This window comes from Somniosus microcephalus, chromosome 16, assembly GCF_052327205.1.
Source record: "Somniosus microcephalus isolate GS21.2 chromosome 16, FLI_Smic_1.0, whole genome shotgun sequence".
In the NCBI taxonomy this organism is placed as follows: Eukaryota; Metazoa; Chordata; class Chondrichthyes; order Squaliformes; family Somniosidae; genus Somniosus; species Somniosus microcephalus.
In genome coordinates, this window is record NC_141002.1 from 48,827,355 (window position 1) to 48,849,190 (window position 21,836).

A 21,836-nucleotide genomic window follows, 5' to 3' on the forward strand; every position below is an offset into this window, starting at 1 on the left:
GTGTCTGAGTCCTTGTCAATAAGGGGCCGGGTGTTCTGCTTCACCAGGCCTCAACTAACAGAACAGGACTCCTGGAATTTCGGGCTCTAGATACAAGATATCTATTGCCCTGGTTATTATGTCCGTGTGTAATTGAGACACGGACTGCAGGAGTTGGCTATAACAGGTCTTTACTGAGTGGAGACAAACTGGAACTAACTATGCAAAGTTACTACACAGGCTTATATACAGGGGTGGTCACTACTGGTACTGCAGTATACAGGGGCTGCAGAATATAGTTCCTTCTGCAAAGTACATACACTACAATTCCTCCCCTTTTAGCTAAACAGTAAATAACATTCGATTAATAATTAAATAACATATTTACAATTGCAGTTGTCATATACATTAGCTGAAGTTAAGCAATTATAAGTTCAGTCTTTGAGGAGGCTTCCTGATTCTGTCTGGATAACGCCTCTTTGGGGTATCAGGTTCTTCTGGCAGAGTTAATTCGGAATCAACGTCGTTGTTGGGTTCGTCTGCTTCCAATATTCCCGATTCTGAGGTAGATGCAATTGGTACTTCGGTTTCATCACCAGGTGTATTGGATCGTGGTGTGGAATTGACGTTTTCCAGTGACTCTAGAATCTGGTCAGCATGGCGTCTTACAATGCTCTCTCCAACGTCCACGGTATACATTAGAGGTCCTTGCCGTGTACAGATCGTTCCTGGCTGCCATTTCTCTGTGCGGTAGTCCCGGGCCAAAACTGGTTGACCTATCTTAAAACTCCTGGTCGGCCTTTCATTCATGTTCTGAAACTGCCTGTTCTCCACATCTCTTCTGATGTTTGGCTTAACCAAATCCAAGCGGCATCGTAGTCTTCGATTGAAGAACATCATGGCTGGAGTTTGGTTGGTAACCGCATGTGTCGCATTCCGGTAGGCAAACAAGAAGTTATCCACCTTGTGTTGTAGGGGTATGTCTTCATTACACATTGCCTTGATAGCCTTCTTGAATGTTTGAATGAACCTCTCGGCTAATCCATTGGTGGCTGGATGATATGGGGCGGATGTGTAATGCTTAACACCATTGTTCTTTAAGAACCTCCGGAACTCTTCAGACACAAACTGTGGTCCATTGTCGGAGCAAATTTGTTCAGGCAGCCCATTTCTGGCGAATATGGTTCGTAAGACTGTGATAGTTTTTTCTGTGGTGGTTGAGGACATTTTTATTACCTCTGGCCACTTTGAATGTGCATCTACCGCAATTAAAAACATCGAGTCCATAAATGGACCAGCAAAATCAATGTGCACCCTTTGCCATGGAGATGAGGGCCACTCCCATGGATGTAGAGGGGCTTGTGGTGGGGCGTTTTGGACCTTCTGGCATCCTGTACAGCTCTTGGTCATCTCTTCGATTTCTCTATCGATTCCCGGCCACCACGCAAACGCTCTGGCTAAGTTCTTCATTTTTACCCCTCCCAGCTGGCCCTCATGAAGCTCATTGAGCACTCTATCCTTCAATTTGGGTGGAATTACTACTCTGGGTCCACACATCAAGGTTCCTCTGCACACTGACAGCTGTTCTCTTCTCGGCGAGAATGCTGGCAACAGTGGTTCGCCATGTGCTGGCCATCCCTTCACCGTTAAATCATAGACCCAGGAGAGTGTCGGGTCATTTCGTGTTTCCTTTTCTATGTTTGCATTTGTCACAGGGAGACATTCGACTATGGTCGAGTGGAATATCTCCACTGGATCCACTGCAGGTGCTTCTTCCACCGGCGGCAACGGTAGGCGCGACAATCCATCAGCATTCCCATGCTGTTTAGTTCCTTTGTACTCGATGTCATATTGGTGTGCCCCTAGGAAAAGGGACCACCTCTGTAGCCGTTGTGCTGTCATTATCGGGACGCCCTTCTGAGGGTTGAAGATGGAGACAAGAGGTTGATGATCAGTTGGTAGAGTAAATTTCTGACCATGCAGGTAGTGATTGAACTTCTTCACCCCCCACACCAGGCTGACGGCCTCTCTGTCAATCTGGGCGTAGTTACGCTTGGCTGAAGTTAACGAGCGTGACGCAAAAGCTATCGGCCTCTCTGAACCATCAAGGAATTTATGTGACAGTACCGCTCCAATGCCGTAGGGAGACGCATCACACGCCAGTCTTATCGGTAGTGATGGGTTGTAGTGAGCCAATATTTCTCTTGAAGTGATTAGGTCTTTACTCTTCTGAAAGGCCTGCTTACATTCATCGCTCCATTTCCATGCTACTCCAGTTTGTAGTAGGGCGTTCAGTGGGTGCAGAATTGTGGACAAATTCGGCAAAAACTTATGGTAGTAATTCACCAATCCGAGGAATGACCTCAGTTGCGACACATTTTCAGGCGCTGGAGCCTTAACTACCACTTCAATTTTGTCAGGGGACTTATGTAACCCCTCTTCATCAATCACGTGGCCACAATACGATATCTGTTTCTTAAAAAACTCGCACTTGGGGCGGTTGGCTCGTAGCCCATGTTCTCTTAGTCTAGTGAGCACCTGCTCTAGGTTGGCAAGGTGTTCACTGTCATCTTCACCTGTCACTAGGATGTCGTCCAAGTAACACTGAGTCCCCGGAATCCCTTGCAGGACTTGTTCCATCGCTCTTTGCCATATCACCGGAGCTGATGCAACTCCGAATACCAGTCGATTATATTGGTAAAGACCTTTCTGAGTGTTTATCGTGAGATACTTCCTAGAGGATTCTTCAACCTCCATCTGCAAATATGCTTGTGGTAGGTCAATTTTTGTAAAACGCTTCCCTCCAGATAGTGAGGCGAAAATATCTTCTATCCTCGGAAGAGGATATTGTACTGTGTGAAGGATTGGGTTCACCGTCACCTTGAAGTCCCCACAGATGCGAACCTTCCTTGGCTCCTCAGACTTATTGTTTAACGTTTTCTTCATGACAGGAACGATGGGTGTCGCCCACTCTCTCCAGTCTACCTTAGATAACACGCCTGCATCCTCTGATGATGTGGAATCTGTATGGGTAGAACTGAGAAATACCAAGGGGCAGAAAACGTTAGTGGGAGTGGTATATGGACCTCCAAACAGTAATGCGAAGGTTGGGGATGGCATTAAAAGGGAAATTAGAGAAGCATGCAAAAAGGGCACAGCAGTCATCATGGCTGACTTTAATCTACATATAGATTGGGCTAACCAAATTAGTAACAATACTGTGGAGGAGGATTTCCTGGAGTGTTTACGGGATGGTTTCCTGGACCAATATGTCGAGGAACCAACCAGAGATCAGGCCATCTTAGACTGGGTATTATGTAACGAGGAAGGATTAATTAGCAATCTTGTTGTACGAGACCCCTTGGGTCGGAGCGATCATAATATGATCGAATTCTTCATTAAGATGAAGAATGAGGTAGTTGACTCAGAGACTAGGGTCCTGAATTTAAATAAAGGAATCTTCGATGGTATGAGATGCAAATTAGAACTACAGAATTCGTTCATCCCAGTTTGGCATAAAAATAAACCAAAAAAGGTGACTCAACTGTGGCTAAAGAGGGAAATTAGGGATAGCATAAGATCCATGGAGAGGACATATAAATTGGCCAGAAAAAGCAGTAATCCAGAGGATTGGGAGCAGTTTAGGATTCAACAAAGTAGGACAAAGGGATTAATTAAGAAAGGGAAAATAGAATATGAGAGTAAGCTTGCAGGGAACATAAAAACTGACTGTAAAAGCTTTTATAGATATGTGAAGAGAAAAAGATTGGTGAAGTCAAGCGTAGGTCCCTTGCAGTCAGAATCAGGGGAATTTATAATGAGGAACAAAGAAATGGCAGACCAACTAAATACATATTTTGGTTCTGTCTTCACAAAGGAGGACACAAATAACCTCCCAGAAATGTCGGGGAATATAGGGTCTGATGAAAGGGAGGAACTGAAAGAAATCAGTATTTGTAGGGAAATGGTGTTAGGAAATTGATGGGATTGAAGGCCGATAAATCCCCAGGGCCTGATAATCTACATCCTAGGGTACTTAAGGAAGTGGCCCTAGAAATAGTAGATGCATTGCTGGTCATCTTCCAACATTCGATGGAATCTGGAACAGTACCCATGGATTGGAGGGTGGCTAATGTTACCCCACTATTCAAAAAAGGTGGTAGAGAGAAAACGGGGAATTACAGACCGGTAAGCCTGACATCGGTAGTGGGGAAAATGCTAGAGTCCATTATAAAGGATGTAATAGCAGATCACTTGGAAAACAGTGACAGGATCGGACAAAATCAACATGGATTTACAAAAGGTAAATCGTGCTTGACTAATCTACTGGAATTTTTTGAGGATGTAACTAGTAAAATAGATAAGGCAAGTATCCCATATGCCTTTTTAACCACCTTATCCACCTGTTCTGCTGCCTTCAGGGATCTATGTACATGCACACCAAGGTCCCTCTGATCCTCTGTCTTTCCTAGGGTCTTACCATTCATTGTGTATTCCCTTGCCTTGTTAGTCCCTCCAAAATGCATCACCTCACACTTTTCAGGGTTAAATTCCATTTGCCACTGTTCCGTCCATCTGACCAACACATCTATATTGTCCTGCAGACTGAGGCTACCCTCCTCGCTATTTACCACCCTACCAATTTTCATGTCATCTGTGAACTTACTGATCAGACCTTTTACATTCACATCCAAATCATTAATGTAGACCACAAACAGCAAGGGACCCAGCACCGATCCCTGCGGTACCCCACTGGACACAGGCTTCCAGTCACAAAAACAACCTTCGACCATCACCCTCTGCCTTCTGCCACTAAGCCAGTTTTGGATCCAATGTGCCAAGGCACCCTGGATCCCATGGGCTCTTACCTTCTTGACCAGGAGATGGTGGTCGGGGGGGGAGATGGTGGTCGGGGGGGGAGATGGTGGTCGGGGGGGGAGATGGTGGTCGGGGGAGATGGTGGTCATGGGGGGAGATGGTGGTCGGGGGGGGAGATGGTGGTCGGGGGGGGAGATGGTGGTCGGGGGGGGAGATGGTGGTCATGGGGGGAGATGGTGGTCGGGGGGGGATGGTGGTCGGGGGGGAGATGGTGGTCATGGGGGGAGATGGTGGTCGGGGGGGGAGATGGTGGTCGGGGGAGATGGTGGTCATGGGGGGAGATGGTGGTCGGGGGGGGAGATGGTGGTCGGGGGGGGAGATGGTGGTCGGGGGGGGATGGTGGTCGGGGGGAGAGATGGTGGTCGGGGGGGAGATGGTGGTCGGGGGGGGAGATGGTGGTCGGGGGGGAGATGGTGGTCGGGGGGGGAGATGGTGGTCGGGGGAGATGGTGGTCATGGGGGGAGATGGTGGTCGGGGGGGGAGATGGTGGTCGGGGGGGGAGATGGTGGTCGGGGGGGGATGGTGGTCGGGGGGAGATGGTGGTCGGAGGGGGGGAGATGGTGGTCGGGGGGGAGATGGTGGTCGGAGGGGGGGAGATGGTGGTGGTCGGGGGGGGAGATGGTGGTCGGGGGGGAGATGGTGGTCGGAGGGGGGGAGATGGTGGTGGTCGGGGGGGGAGATGGTGGTCGGGGGGGAGATGGTGGTCGGGGGGGAGATGGTGGTCGGGGGGGAGATGGTGGTCGGGGGGATGGTGGTCGGGGGGGAGATGGTGGTCGGGGGGGGAGACGGTGGTCGGGGGGAGATGGTGGTCGGGGGAGAGATGGTGGTCGGGGGAGATGGTGGTCGGGGGAGATGGTGGTCGGGGGAGATGGTGGTCGGGGGGGAGATGGTGGTCGGGGGGGAGATGGTGGTCGGGGGGGAGATGGTGGTCGGGGGGGGGCTTTGGTGGTCGGGGGGGAGATGGTGGTCGGGGGGAGATGGTGTTCGGGGGGGAGATGGTGGTCGGGGGGAGATAGTGATCGGGGGGAGATGGTGGTCGGGGGGGAGATGTGGTCGGGGGGGAGATGGTGGTCGGGGGAGATGGTGGTCGGGGGAGTTGGTGGTCGGGGGAGATGGTGGTTGGGGGGAGATGGTGGTCGGGGGAGTTGGTGGTTGGGGGAGGAAATGGTGGTCGGGGGGGGAGATGGTGGTCAGGGGAGATGGTGGTCGGGGGAGTTGGTGGTCGGGGGAGTTGGTGGTCGGGGGAGTTGGTGGTCGGGGGGAGATGGTGGTCGGGGGCAGATGGTGGTCAGGGGAGATGGTGGTCGGGGGAGTTGGTGGTCGGGGGAGTTGGTGGTCGGGGGAGTTGGTGGTCGGGGGGAGATGGTGGTCGGGGGGAGATGGTGGTCGGGGGCAGATGGTGGTCGGGGGCAGATGGTGGTCGGGGGCAGATGGTGGTCGGGGGCAGATGGTGGTCGGGGGGGAGATGGTGGTCGGGGGGGAGATGGTGGTTGGGGGGAGATGGTGGTCGGGGGAGATGGTGGTCGGGGGGGGAGATGGTGGTCGGGGGGCAGATGGTGATCGGGGGGCAGATGGTGGTCGTGGGGCAGATGGTGGTCGGGGGGAGATGGTGGTCGGGGGGAGATGGTGGTCGGGGGGGAGATGGTGGTCGGGGGGAGATGGTGGTCGGGGGGAGATGGTGGTCGGGGGGGGAGATTGTGGTCGGGGGGAGATGGTGGTTGGGGGGGGGAGATGGTGGTTCGTGGGGGGGGGAGATGGTGGTCAGGGGGGAGATGTTGGTCAGGGGATGGGGTCCGATTGTGGGGGGAGGGGGAGCCAACACTCCTGCTCCTCCTAGCCCACAAGCAGTACTGTAAAGGCACTTTACCTTATGGATCCAGCACTTCTCGCCTCCTTTTACCTGAGGCCCGGGAAATCCCCCGGCCAGCATGGTTTTAAAATAGAAACACTGTTAAAATAAATGCCAGACCCGCCTCCTGCGAGCGGATTGGTTGCCCGCCTCTCGCCCCGTCTCCGTTAAAACTGGAAGTGGTGGGGCGGCGGGGCGGGGGTTCGAGGTGGGATATGTTCCTGTTTCAGATTTTTAACTTTTTAACTTCCCACCTGACCCAAACCCATCCGTTTTTGTGGGTTAAAATTACCCCTCTGTTTCCAGTTTCCCTTCTGAAGTCCATCAAAGAAACATAGCTTCCATCAAAACAGCATAACAGAGCACACATAAATTTTCCCTATTTGACACCAGACAAATATTCTGCCTTCAGTACACAGTCCAATACGGTTTGCTCTACCAACCACCAATTTCAACACTTTCTTTTTCCAAGTCCACATTCCTCTATTCTAGAACCTGTTTCTCGTGACCCTTCTTTTGAAATTAATTTAACAGGCTTCTCATGCTGCTCAGAATGCCAGGTTCATCAGATTCAACCATGTTGGCATGATATGTCAAGGTTGACATGGAAGGATCAGTGCTGGACCATATCAAGCATGAAGGAATCTCTGCAGGGGGCCATTTCAGGTTATTATCACTGATTGTCCTTATTGCTATGATATTTTTCATTTCCAGCAAAATGGACCTGATTAAATACAAAATTCGCTGAAAGTGCAAGTAGATAAAGCCACAAAAAAGGGCCAATAGCACTTTGGGTTTTATAAATAGGCGCATTGTGGACAAGATTAAAGAAGCAATGATAAAATTATACAAACCGTCGTTAGGAGATAGTTAGAATGCAGTTTTGGGTGCCCCTTTATAGAAAAGTCATTAAAGCCACTGAGAGCATTCAGTTTAGATTCACCAGCATAATGTTAGCGATTGGAATCTATTGTACTGAGGAAACACTTGAAATATTTCCACTGGAGCAGAGAAGACTAAGAGGAGATTTAATTGAGATTTTTAAAATGATGAGGATTTTAATAGAGTAAATAGGGAAAGACTTAAAGGGTGAAAAATTCAGTTGGTTTGCGCCTCCCGTTAGCGCCTTAAGAGGTTGCAGGTTCATTTTGATTTGACCTTCCTTGCATCAATTTAGAAGAGACTATGGGGGCTGCACTCTGGCATCTTTCCCTGGACCTCTCCGTTGTTCTTTCCAGCATAATTGATGTACAGGTCTCTCCAGGCCGAGATTCAAGGCTGCAATGAACAGGGTGTGGATGGAGAGTAAGATCGACCCTCCCCTTTAAGAACTGGCCGGCGCCAGTGGGTCTGTGTTCCATTGCTGACTGACATCACATGAGCTTCACCAGCGCTCTGAGGTAGCGCCTCGCTCCTCGGCGTTAACGTCTTAAAAGAGGTGTATAGCGCCTGATTTAGCACTCCAATCACCTCAAGGGGCGATAGAAGCCAAGTTTGCAGTCAGAAGTGATAATCAGCGCCAGGTGCCCGGCCAATAATTGCGCCCCAAACAGGGCGATACCGAATTTCTCCCCCTAAATTCCTCTGATTGGGGAATCAGTGATAAGACATCGTCAATTTAAAATTGCCACTAAGAAAATGAGGAAAGAATTTAGGAGAAGTTTCATTATGCAACGGGTTGTTGGAGCATAGCGTGGTTTGCCAAAGGCAGAGGTCATTGCATCTTTTAAGGGAAACTTGGATAAACATTTGAAGCAGAGGAAGATACAAGGCAATGGGGAGAGCACAATCTTGTGTCTCTGTTAGCTGTAAGACTCCTGTGTGAAATGAGTTGGACTAGTATCAATTTAATTCCTAGTGGAATTGGGCCCACAGTATTCAATTGCCACAATGTAATACTAAGAGACACTGAACTGCGAATCTCACTCAGAGAAGCCACAGGATTCCCATTGAGGGAAATGGAAGATTATCACACTGGCGAAGTAGGGGATGCTTTTCTGAGGTTGAAGCTGAGCGACATTATTTGGTCAGAGTATAAGGAGCCTTGATTTGCATCTAACTGTGCTATACCTGATCTGGAAGTGCTTATTGTTGATACGGATGCCTGAATAGGAAAGTATTCCATTTCCCAGTACCAATATCCCTCACTTATGAGCACAAAATTTCTCAAAAAAGTAAGGACAATGATGGAGTTCCTTACATAGTTTATCTGTTGCAGGATGTTCATGGCGATGGTATTTGTTGTTCTTTTTTAACATTTATAAGACTAAAATTATAATTGTAAATAATATTGATACATACCGGGAATATCTGGAATATGTTCATCCAATAAATATGGCACTTCTTGCTCCTACTAAAGGCAGGAAAAGGTACTGGCACAATCCGCAGATATTGGGAGAACAGTATAATGAAGCCTGCAGTCCTGAAACACAATTTAAGTAACAAGGAATGTTAGAATTCGAATGGATTTGGAAAATTTCTTAAAGCAGCTCTATTAATCCTGGTCTGAGTAACAGAAAATTAGTTGTTCGAGTTTGACAGGAGGTTGCTCAATGCCCAGCATTCAGTCTAGGGTGGACATTGCCACACTGAAGCCCTCATAAATGACAGATTCAACACTCAGTTATCTAGCTTAGTTGAGTTACAGCCCCTCGATTGAGTATTGATTTTGATGAGTTGCAGACTTCCTACATAGCGTTAAATGTAAGTACTTAGTTACAGCCCTTCTATTTAGTATTAGTTTTGAATACTTACATGCCTGAAATACCCCAGTGACTCCCTGCATCATTCCCAGCTGAATCAAACAAAGCCAGTCCAATCAGGGAAATGGTCGGAGCAATGGTTAAAGGGCCAATGTACCGCATTAAAAATCCAATCAAACCAGAAAATCCCACAACTATTTGGAAACTGGATGCCACCATAATTGCTCCCTGGATCTGCAAACAATGAGATTATCCAGTTACCATGGCTAGATTTATTTTGTGCCATGAAAGCAAAAAGGAAAATACAGCAAAAAATAGAATTCCAGCATTCTGAGAATCGTTCATTAACTCTTCATTAACTGCAAAAATGGAAATGGGAAATATGCTTTCTGCTCTACACTTCACATTTCCAGGCTTCGAATGGAAAAGAGTATGGATTGCATCATGAAATGAATCACTTTCAGCAGGGATTCAGGGAAAAATGTAATGCTTTAGAGATATATCAACCAAGCCATTGCATTCTTCAGTCATTGTAAAAATATGATGCACAATAGGTGAACATTTTCACAAGTGGAAATTCATGGGGTAAATGAATATAAGCATATGGGTTGGGTCCCTGTGTAAAATGAGAGAACAGTATGTCATTCCATTGTGTCACAAGCTCCTTCTCTCCCCCATCAGCATCACAGAATCCTACAGCACAGAAGGAGGCCATTCGGCCCATCGTGTCTGTGCCAGTTCTTTGAAAGAGTACTAAATAAAAGTAAGTTTCTTCTAATATTTTTGCTGAAATATTTGCTGAGTGATGTCAATTGAACTTTTTCTCGTTTCAGGCACCCAGCGTTGAATGAGGTGCTCCCAGATCAAGTATGGCATGGATTAGATGCAGGGTAAAGCTGCCTTTACACTACCCCAACAATATGCCTTAGCCATAACCTCAGTAGAATATCTTCTTTCTACATTAACATGACATCATGTTTCCCACAGCAGCCAGTGAGTGAAATTACCAATTTAATGTCATATTAGAAGCTAAGACCCATTAGGAACTAGGTTAAATCTGCCAAACTCCTTGCACACAGCAACCATACAGAGGAAGCTTTCAGCTCACCAGTCTGGACTAGATTCAAGCCCAGGCTCTAGAGTTGAAAGGTTACTAATGCACAGTGCCAGCCAGTCTCCCAAAAAATAGGTATTTTTCTGAAGTACCTCTCGTATGCGTGTCTGCCAGACTTCAATGAAGATAGGATCATTGGCATCGACTAGTGTCTTGTTGTATGTCCATTCTGGGCATTTATATTTGGGCAAGGACAGCATTGCCATGGTAGGAGTTAGGAAAGCAAATGTCCCTCCTTGAAGAATCGGCAACCTGAAACAAACAGCAGATTGGTCAACTCTCCTTGTTACAGCAGTTAATACATTTTTGGGAGAATTTTATTTTATACAGAGGCCCGAAACGTTTTGATCCTGGCATACTCTCAGGCGACCTCCGCTGCTGACACCATCAGACTATCCCAGATTGGGAAAGGTTCCCTATTTTATTTAAAGTTAGCGAGCGCATCCAACGCTATTGGCACATCTTCTGTGCCCACCAGAATTGGGGCGGGGGCGGGGGCGGGTGGGTGTCGCAAGTATTGAGAGGCCCTCTAATGTAACAGAGGCCCGCTGCATTAATAGGTCCCGGCAGTCCCAACCAACCCCAGTAGTCTTTTGGTGGGGCCATTCAGTCACCTGATAATGGGGGTTGATTTCTAAATTCTGCCTGCCTTTTATCTTTGTGGGTGTCTAGGCTAAGACTCAGGCCTGCACTCCCATGTGGGTCCCAATTCCACCAGCCGGGGGGCTGGTGTGCCTGCTTTTACTTGGCTGCCCAATGGATCCCAGGCCAACTAAATCCTGTTCTGGGAGTTCCCTTCTATGGGCATAACCCCTTTGATCACCTTTGGAGCATATTTGGGTGAGTAGGGGTAAAATCCCAAAAAGAGGGAACCATATACAAAGTCAGATACTGACCCCATTTTGAAGCTGATACCACCCTGTTAATGCCAGACGAAGGCAATCAAAATTGACCCTGAGACGCCAAATCAGATAGGTCTGGGAATGACACCACTGGTCGGAGAGGCAAATTGTCCATGTCAAATTTAAATGGATGGGAACAATTAAAGGGTGGGGGGACAAACAGCCGGAGAGCGTTAAAAGGCCTTTTAACGCATCAGCAGCCTTTACCAATGCTGAAAGGCGCAGGGGATTAAGAAGGGGCAGGTCAAGATAAAGGGAAAGGACCTGTAGAGAACTGACAGAGCAATCTCCTCTCTGCTGGCTCCTGAAGTCAAAGTAGTGCTGCATGAGGTTTTCCTCTTTGCCATACCACAGCACCATCCCATAGATCAGCACTGCAGCATAACCGCAAGAGGCAGCCAAGTTTGAGGTTGCGGCTGATCATTACTGTCACCGTATATGTGCAAATTCTATGCTGAATGATAGTCACATGTGTCCTTACAGCAAATGGCATTGCTCGGCATCTGCCCCTCTGCTGGCCCAGACCCTGAGAAGCAGGTTCCCCTGCTCATAACCAAGTAGGTATACCAGGTCCTGCAGAAGTGGTTAGTGGCATCTTGGCAGATGCGGCCAAACAGGCAATGTTGTCTCCTGAGTACACTGGCCTGGCTTCTTTCATGCAGTACCATGATACGCTGTGATTGTGGTGCTTCTGAAGAACCATCCAGCAGAAGGGTTAGTCAGGCATCACATCTCAAGGTGATGCCAGCAGGGGTCTCCTGGTGCAGCCTGCATTGGGAAGACAAGTGTACACCAGCACAATGACTGCCAAGGCAAGTTTTTTTGTGTGTTTGTTCTCAGGATGAGGGCAATGCTGGCAAGGCTACATTTATTGCCCATCCGTAGTTGCCTTGAGAAGGTGGCGATAGGCCTTCTCTAACACAGTTAAAGATCAACTGTTATTGAACCTCCTTTGTTCTATGGTTCACAACAATGTGCTTCGAGTAAGCACGAGACACTTGATGTAGAGTATACGGAACAGACTTTATTCATATACAGCATTGATGATCAATTTATCTGTACACAGAGAGTGGCTCTCGGTTTCTGGTTCTATCTTTCGAGCCCTTCGAAGAACTGTTGAAAACCATGCTCCTTTATACACCTTATTTTGCCTACATCAAAGGTACATGTCAGAGATAAGATCTTATGATGTATCTGTTCCTGAATCCTTTGAAAACAGTCTATTCGCGTAAACAGACATAGTTATTTATTTCAAAGATACTTTTCTCAAACAAGTCTTCCTGACTTAACTGTTCTTGAATCCTTTGAAGAGTAGATTTATTAACCATTACTTTTCTATGTCATAGTTAATGGATCCCACTACCTACGTTTATTAAACTAGCCACTAAAGTTATACTTTAATGTTGTCATTACTGTCACTTACTTCCTTGCACAGCACTTCTCGTATTTAATACTCAATGATGTTAGGTGGGGAATTTCAGGATATTAACCGAGCGACAATGAAAAATTAGCAATTGTTCAAGTCAGGATGGTTTGTGACTTGGAGGGAAATTTGGAGGTGATGGTGTTCCCATGGTATTGGTGCTCTTGTCATCTCTCTGTAGATGTGGGTGCTGGCGGGAGGGCACAGAGCACATCTTAAGCAGCCCAACTTACTTAGCATCATTCCGCAGGTAATCTTCCTCTGAACACATTGGCCCAGAAATTCAGGTCTCCACGGGTGAGTACGCACGGGGTACTCACGCGTGGGCCCGATGGAAGTGCCAGTTTCCTGCATGCATTCCGCATGCGCGGGAAATGGGCACTTCCGTTCCTCTGAAAGCAGGGGTTCAGAGTTCGAACGCGTGCGCGGGGGAGTCTGCGCGTGCGCTTTGAACTTACGTTTTTTTTTACAGGTTTCTCCGGGAGGGTAAGTCTTTAGAATTTAGAAATGTAAAAAGCAGGCATAAGGCCTGCTTTTTACAAGGTAAGTGGTCAATTAATTAAAATTAAAACATTTTTTCCACAGGTTTATTATTTTTAAATACTTTAAAGCAAGGTAAGTTTATTTTTAGCCCCGTTAGAATATAAAATTACTTTTTTTCAAAAATTTAAATTATTGTTTAAAATAGTTATTTTGTTGGAGTCGCTAGAAATCAACAGGCTCCGAGACTTTTGTTGCAGCAAAGGCAAAACGCGTGTTACTTTATTCACTCTCCACGAGGACTGAGATTCTCAGCCTCGTTGCAGGGCTATGACATCATCACGCTACCGACGCATGACGTCATCACGCTACCGACACTCTTAAAGGGACCCTGCCCCGATAACCCAACCCAATACGTACATATAACAACATTAGCTATACATAGTGAATTGTGTTTAGGTACATATAACAACATTGGCTATACATTGTGAATTGTGTTATTGTCCCTATGTGGTCTCCGCCACATAAGTCCCCCCAGAATTCACTAGCACTGGCAATGTCAGTCGTTGGGGGGGCCGGATCACACGGTTGGAACGGCTCCTCAATTCCGGGGCGGGGACCGGGGGGTTCATCGGAGGGACCTCGGGCGCTCGGTGGTGGACTGAGGGTGCAGAAACCGGAGGGCGGCCCCGCCTCGAGGGCTGTGCCAACTCAACGGGTCGGTCCAGATCCAGTTGGGCCGGCTTATGACGGTCCACGGAAATGCAGTCCGGCTTACCGCCGACATCCACTACGAAGGTCTTGTCCCCAGTTTCCAGGATGCGGAATGGTCCATCGTAGGGTGGCTGAAGAGGCCCCCGGTGGGCGTCGTGGCGGACGAAAACGTACTCCGCCGCACGAAGGTCGAGCGGAACGTGGGACTGCGGGAGGCCGTGCTGCGATGTGCGCACCGGCGCAAAAACCTTGGCATTGTCCAGAAGGTCGGACTGCTGACGGGCTGCAGACCAAGGTTCCGTTGCGTTGGGGACGAAATCCCCGGGAACCCGCAGCAGCTGTCCGTAGACGAGCTCGGCGGACGATTACTGGAGGTCCTCCTTGAGGGCGGTCCTGAGTCCCAGCATGACCCACGGGAGTCTGTCGATCCAACTGTCGTCCCGGAGGCTGGCCCGGAGCGCGGCCTTCATGGAGCGATGAAACCATTCGCACAGTCCGTTAGCCTGAGGGTGGTATGCTGTGGTGCGGTGGAGTCTCAACCCGAGGCCTCGGGCGACGGCGTTCCAGAGCTCCGACATGAACTGGAGCCCCCGGTCGGAGGAAATGTCAGATGAGGCGCCGAACCGGGCGACCCAAGTGCTGATGAACGCCCGAGCCACATCGGCGGACGTCGTTGAAGACAGCGGGATGGCTTCCGGCCATCGGGTGGTTCTGTCGTCCATTATGAGGAGGTGGGTGAACCTGCGGGAGGGCTGCAGGGGCCCCACCAGGTCCACGTTAACATGGTCGAACCGCCTCTCGGGCACCGTGAAAGGCGCCAACGGGGCCTTAGTATGGCGATGTACTTTCGAGCATTGGCATACCACGCAGGTGCTGGCCCAGTTGTAAACGTCTTTCCTGAGCCCGTGCCAGATGAACTTAGCCGCCACCAGCTTCTGTGGCAGCTTCCTGCCCGGGTGGGAAAGATTATGGACGGCGTTGAAAGCTTGCCGTCTCCACCCGTCGGGCACGACGGGACGTGGCTGCCCAACAGAGACGTCGCACAGGAGTGTGGTGCCGGCATCGTCGAACGCGGCGTCCGCTAGTTGAAGGCCCGTGACCGCCGTCTTGTAGGCCTGGACGTCCGGGTTGGAGGCCTGGTCGGCCGCCGTGCGGGTGCAGTTGATGCCGAGGTGCACGGTGCTGGCGACGGCTCGGGAGAGACAATCGGCGACAGGGTTGTCTTTCCCAGCCACATGCTGGATGTCCATTGTAAACTCTGAGATGAAGGCCAGCTGGTGTTGCTGACGGGCCGACCACGGCTCGGAAGCTTTGGCCATGGTGAAGGTCAACGGTTTGTGGTCCACGAACGCTGTGAATGAGCGAGCCTCCAGTAGGAAACGGAAGTGTCGGACGGCGAGGTAGAGGCCGAGAAGCTCGCGATCGAAGGTGCTGTACTTCCGCTCGTTGGGGCGGAGCTGCCGGCTGAAGAAGGCGAGCGGCTGCCAGGAGCCTTTGACCCACTGTTCATGGACGGCGCCGACCGCATAGTCCGAGGCGTCGGTGGTGAGAGCGATCAGCGCATCAGGTAACGGATGCGCCAGCATGGTCGTGTTAGCCAGGGCCCTTTTCATGTCCGTGAAAGAATTGGCCATCTCCTCGGACCAGTCAACGGCAAGCTTGTCAGGCTTGCCTTTGAGGGCCTCGTAAAGGGGCCGCATAAGCTGGGCTGCTCGGGGGACGAAGCGATGGTAAAAGTTCACCATGCCCAAAAACTCCTGCAGGGCCTTCACGGTGAGGTGTCGCGGGATGTCCATTACAGCCTCCACTTTCGATGGCAGTGGCACCGCCCCGTCCTTCGTGATGTGGTGCCCGAGAAAGTCGATCGAGGACAGCCCGAACTGGCACTTGGCCGGGTTGACGATTAGGCTGTGCTGGCTGAGGCGTTAGAAGAGAGTCCAAAGGTGCGACACATGCTCCGTCCTGGAGGCGCTGGCGATGAGGATGTCGTCCAGGTATACGAACAGGTATGTCAGGTCCTGTAACACAGTGTCCATTAGGCATTGAAAAGCCTGGGCGGCGTTTTTGAGGCCAAATGGCATGCGGAGGATTTCGAACAGCCCAAACGGGGTGATCACCGCGGTTTTCGGGACGTCCTGCGGCCGGACAGGGACCTGATGGTAACCCCGGACGAGGTCCACTTTCGAGAATACCACTTTCCCGGCCAGGCGGGTGGAGAAGTCCTTGATGTGTGGGATCGGGTAGCGGTCGGGGGTCGTAGCGTCGTTGAGGCGCCGGTAATCGCCGCATGGGCACCACCCGCCGCCTGGCTTCGGAGCGATGTGGAGGGGTGAGGCCCACAGACTGTTCGACCGGCGGATGATGCCGAGGCGCTCCATGGTGTCGAACTTGGCTTTAGCGATGGCGAGTTTCTCCGGGTCGAGGCGCCGAGCGCGGGCGTAGATGGGCGGACCGGTGGTTGAGATGTGGTGTTCTACCCCATGTTTGATGGCGGCGGACGAGAACGTGGACTTCGTGAGGTCCGGGAACTCGGCGAGGAGGCGGGGAAACTCGTCGGAGGTCGAGAGTGCGCTGGACAACTTCGTTGTGCTGGACCCGCTGAGGGAACACGGGAGCGAGCTGAAGGTTTCCGCGCTGATAAGATATCGGTTCTTGACGTCCACCAAAAGGCCATTGGTGCAGAGGAAGTCAGCGCCGAGAAGGGGGGTGGACACTTTTGCCATGACAAAGTCCCAGGTGAGCCGCTGCCCGCCAAAACAAAGCGCCACGCTCTGTTTCCCGAAGGTGCGAATGGAACTGCCGTTGGCGGCTTCGAGAACGGGGCCGTGGTTCCCCCCTTGCATGTCTATGGTTGACGCGGGCAGGACGCTCACCTGGGCACCCGTGTCGCAAAGAAAACGACGTCTGGAGTTGGTGTCCGTAATAAATAACAAACTGCCTGAACGGCTGACAGCCATAGCAGCCGACAAGTGGTCTTTCGTTTGTTTCGACGCGGGAAAACTGCACGGGGGCCGGCACTTCCTGGCTTTGGGGCCGAACTGCGCGTGGTAGAAGCAGAGGCTTGGGGGCTGCCGCCGTTGAGCTATATCGGTGGGGGCAGGGATCCGCGTGGCCGCGCAGTACTGTTGCCCGGCGGAGAAAAATTTGTCGGCCTCCTTGGCCAGGTCGCGGAAATCGGTACTGGAAGAGTTGGCTAAAGCCGACCGTACCTGACCTGGCAGCTGTTGAAGGAACAGTTCCTTGAAGAGGAAGCACGGCCTGTGTGTGCCCAGGAGGGCCAGCATGTGGTCCATCAGCTCCGAGGGCTTGGAGTCGCCAAGCATGGGTAGAGAGAGAAACCGGCGTGCGCGCTTGGCTTCGGTGAGTCCAAAAGTTTCTAAGAGGTGCGTTTTCAGCGTTTCGAATTTGTTGAGCTCCGGGGGGTTCTCGAGCAGGCTCGCGACTCTGGCTGCAGTGGAGCTGCCGAGAGCAGAGACGACATAGTAGTACCTCGTGTCGTCCGCAGTGATGTCCCGGAGTGCAAATTGAGCCTCGGCCTGGGCGAACCAAGCGGCAGCCTGTCGTTCCCAAAACTTGGGTAATTTGATGGAAACGGCATTCGTCGCCATTTCGGATGAGGTCTTTGAAATCGTCCAAAAGAGCAGCGGGGTCACCAATGTTGGAGTCGCTAGAAATCAACAGGCTCTGAGACTTTTGTTGCAGCAAAGGCAAAACGCATGTTACTTTATTCACTCTCCACGAGGACTGAGATTCTCAGCCTCATTGCAGGGCTATGACGTCATCACGCTACCAACGCATGACGTCATCATGCAACCGACGCTCTTAAAGGGACCCTGCCCCGATAACACAACCCAGTACGTACATATAACAACATTGGCTATATATAATGAATTGTGTTTAGGTACATATAACCACATTGGCTATGCATTGTGAATTGTGTTATTGTCCCTATGTGGTCTCCGCCACAATTTAATGTAATTTATAGTTTATTTAAAAAGTGTGATTTAAAAAAAAAATTATTTGAAGGTTTACTGCTATTTTGGGGCCGTAGTATTTATAAGTCTTGACAGGTCTTCCTGTCAAGGCTTATGAATGGGCTTTTCCCTCCTCCGATTGGCTGCCCATGGCCCACATGATCCCAGGGGATGCATCGAACTAACTGCGCCCCTGGGACACGCAAGCACTGCGCGCCGGCAGCTGGACCAGGCCCCGGATCGGAATTCCACGGGGCCCTACAGCTCAACGGCTGGCGCGCAAGGTTAGTGCAGGTCGGGGGCTTACACCCGCGGGAAGCCCCCGACCCGAATTTCTGGGCCATTAGCTTTAGGATCTCAAATGGTAATCTCTCTGGTAAAAGAGAGAAGAAAGCCAAAAAGTAGATAATTAAGAACAACTGGCATTGATTTTGAACCAGAAGGCTCCGGAACACCGAAGTGCCAGATAATTTTTTTTTTAAATCAATTACAAGAAGGGCCCTTAAATGGCCTGAAACACTTTCCGAGAACGCCTGCAGGCTTTTTAAAGTCTGCCCGAGACCTACTTGCTGTCGTGGGCATATGGGGAATGCCTGTAGGCCAGAAAATGGCAGGGTGTCCTTCCCTACCTCCTTTTAAATATGTAAAGGCAGCTCCCACCTGCATTGGATGGGAGCTCTGTGCACCAACAACCACCCCCCTCCCTCCAGAAAATTGGGTGGCCTCTGAAATCAGCGTAAAGTGGATAGGATGAAATTCTGCTTAATTTCCTAATCACTACTTCCCCATTTTCCAACGCAAATAATAATAATAATAATTCAACTTTATTGTCATTGTACAATGCACAAGTACATGAACAACGAAATGTGATCTTGCAAGCTCCCATGAGTCCAGTACAAATAACATTAACATTAACGTAAATAGCACCGTCCTGGGAGAAGCAAAGCCGCTGCGTCTGTGCGCGCCGCCATTCCATTTCCACCATTCCCGCTGTCCGACAATCTTCAGCCCAACGCCTGGGCCTGCTCACCAGCCACCCCTCCCGGGGCTCCTTCCGTGACCTTCTCACCAACCGCCCCTCCTCGGGGCTCCTTCCATGACCTTCTGCACCTGGTCTTCCCTGATGGTCACCCCTACCAGGTATTAACCAGGCTTGGCTCTAGCTTAGCTTCCAAGCACTTGCCAGTGACCCTGTCCCTAGTCCCAGGAATGGGGTGGTGAGGAGACCAAAATCAGCCCCATTGCATCTTACAGCACCACATTCTCTGACTTACCATTAGCATCTACCACAAGAGATTCATAAATTTCAAAATCAATGCCAAGCAGCAATAAAATTCCCAAAGTCAAGCATATCAAGCACTCCCACTGCAATTTCAGCACAGATTAGATGTATAGTAACCATTCCCAGTTCAGATATAGATTGGGTTAGGTGCAAAGTAAAGCTCCCTCCGTATCTTGTTGGTACTGTACCTGATGTCTGACTGGAAATCATGGATGTTGATATTGTGAGCCAAGAGGGGAAAAAATGTTTCGTGCCTCAGCACTGACAGAAAAAATGATAAATTGCTTGGCACTGTATATTTTAAAAAGTGTTCTCAACCAATCTTGATTAGCAATATAGGAACATAGGAACAGGAGTAGGCCATTCAGCCCCTCGAGCCTGTTCCGCCATTCAATGAGATCATGGCTGATCAGTATCTTAACTCCATCCACCTGCCTTGGCTCCATATCCTTTTATACTCTTGTCTAGCAAAAATCTATCGTGCTCAGATTTAAAATTATTAAGCTAGCATGTAGCATCTACTGCTTTTTGTGCAAGAGAGTTCCACACTTCTACCACCCTTTACATGAGGTAGTGTTTCCTAACTTCTCTCCTGAATGGCCTGGCTCTGATTTTAAGGTTATGTCCCCTTGTTCCAGACTCCCCCACCAGCGGAAAAAGTTTGTATCTCTCTACCCTATCAATTCCTTTCAAAATCGTAAAATCCTCAATCAGATCACCCTTTAACCTTCTATATTCAAGGGAATACAAACCTAGTTTATGTAATCCCTCCTCATAATCTAACCCTTGGAGCCCTGGTATCATTCTGGTGAATCTGTGTTGTACTCCTTCCAAGACCAATATATTCTTTCTAAGGTGTGGTGCCCAGAACTGTACACAGTACTCCAGCTGTGGTCTAACCAGGGCTTTGTATAGCTGCAGCAAAACCTCCTCCCCTTTATATTCTTGCCCTCTAGTTCTAAAGGTTAACATTCCTATATTCTGAAAGTCCAGGTCTGATTGTCACTCTGCCATGTATTCTGGAAGCTGTGCTGAGGAATTAGACATGGGTTATTTTTGATTATTTGGCACAGGTTGAAGATTAAAATATATTGCTGTCTTACCTGACCCCAAAAAGAACTTGAAGTAGCGTGCAGATTCCCGACACAAAGAATATGGTGCTGATAAGGTAGCTTTGGGTGAGGTGGTCATGTTGTAAGCAGAGCTCCCGAGACAGAAGGAGGGGGATGGCTACAGTCCCACCTAAAGCAGTCAGATAATGCTGGAGAAAATGTCATTACAAACAGAATTTTAATCAGGCTCGTTCATGAGTTTCTTAAAAATTGCTAATGATGTGTGATTTGTTGCTCTTTCCTTCCTTCTTATACTTTTCTCTTTCTAGTATTGGAGGAGCATTGTTGCCTGTAAGGTTTGTAAGGCAAACCTTTATTTCCTCTTTTTGTCATTACATATTGTAAAATGTCACTGCGTCACTTGTGGACATACGGCTCTTCTTTCCTTCTGTCCCTTCTCCAAAATGCCAGCATAGAGAGGGGAAATTTAGCACACGTAGCTGCTCCTGATCACTATCCAGTAACCTCTGGTGCAAAATTTGTTTGCAGGAGAATTTCCATGAGGTTTTCCTAACGTCCAACCATAACTTCCATGAATGATTGGGGGAAACCTTGGGGAAACAGCTGTTTATGGTATTTTTGCAGTTTCCACTAGTATTCCGCCAAAGTTATGGCATGAGATTGGGAGAAGCCTCGTAGAAATTCTAGATGTGTGTGTTTAAATATTTAGTGAGGGTAGACTAGACTTGGCTGTGATGCCCCTATGATTGAACAGCTGGCTGATAGTGCCTCTCCTCTGCATTTTTCTTTCCTTTTCCCTTTCTTTATTTTCCTCTGTCTGTTTTATTCTCTTTCAGTGTCCCACCATGGACTTGAGCACATAATTAAGGCTAGCACTTCAGTGCAGCACTGAGGGAGTGCTGCATTAATTGGAGGATGTTTAAATGGGTGTAAAAGATCCCGTGACATTACTCAAAGAGCAGAGGAGTTCTTTGGGTTCCTAGCCAACACTTATTCATTAACGAAAAACACAAAAAACATTAGCTGATCATTATCCAATATGCAGTTTCTTGGATTTCGATGTGCGTAAATAGGCTGCCACATTTATCTTCATAACAACAGTGACTATACTTCAAAAGTAATTCAAAAGCAAAATACTGTGGATGCTGGAAATCTGAAATAAAAACAGAAAATGCTGGAAATACTCAGCAGGTCAGGCAGCATCTGTAGCGAGAGAAACAGAGTTAACGTTTCAGGGCGATGACCCTTCGTCAGAACTGGAAAACGTTGGAGATGTAAAAGGTTTTTAAGCAAGTGTAGGGGCAGGGAGAGGTGGAGGAGAGGAAAGAACAAAAGGGAAGGTCTGTGATAGGATGGAAGGCAGGAGAGATTAAGAGACAAAAGGGATGATGGTGCAAGGCAAAAGGAGATGGTAATGGGACAAGTTAAGAAACAAAAGATGAGTCTAGTAGAAGGGTAAATGGCAA

At 49.2% G+C, this 21,836-nt stretch overlaps 1 protein-coding gene across 2 annotated transcripts in view; it reads right to left on the reverse strand.

Moving 5' to 3' along the window:
* Nucleotides 1–21,836, reverse strand: part of slc23a4 (solute carrier family 23 member 4) — a 70,158-nt gene that overhangs the window by 34,857 nt on the left and 13,465 nt on the right. For both annotated transcript variants that reach the window (XM_086008959.1, XM_086008958.1), the window contains exons 3-6: nt 20,401–20,558; nt 10,615–10,774; nt 9,461–9,642; nt 9,008–9,128 (exon numbers count right to left, since the gene is read on the reverse strand). In XM_086008959.1, coding sequence (XP_085865085.1) covers nt 9,008–9,128; nt 9,461–9,642; nt 10,615–10,774; nt 20,401–20,558 — 621 coding nt within the window. The remainder of the gene's footprint in view (nt 1–9,007; nt 9,129–9,460; nt 9,643–10,614; nt 10,775–20,400; nt 20,559–21,836) is intronic.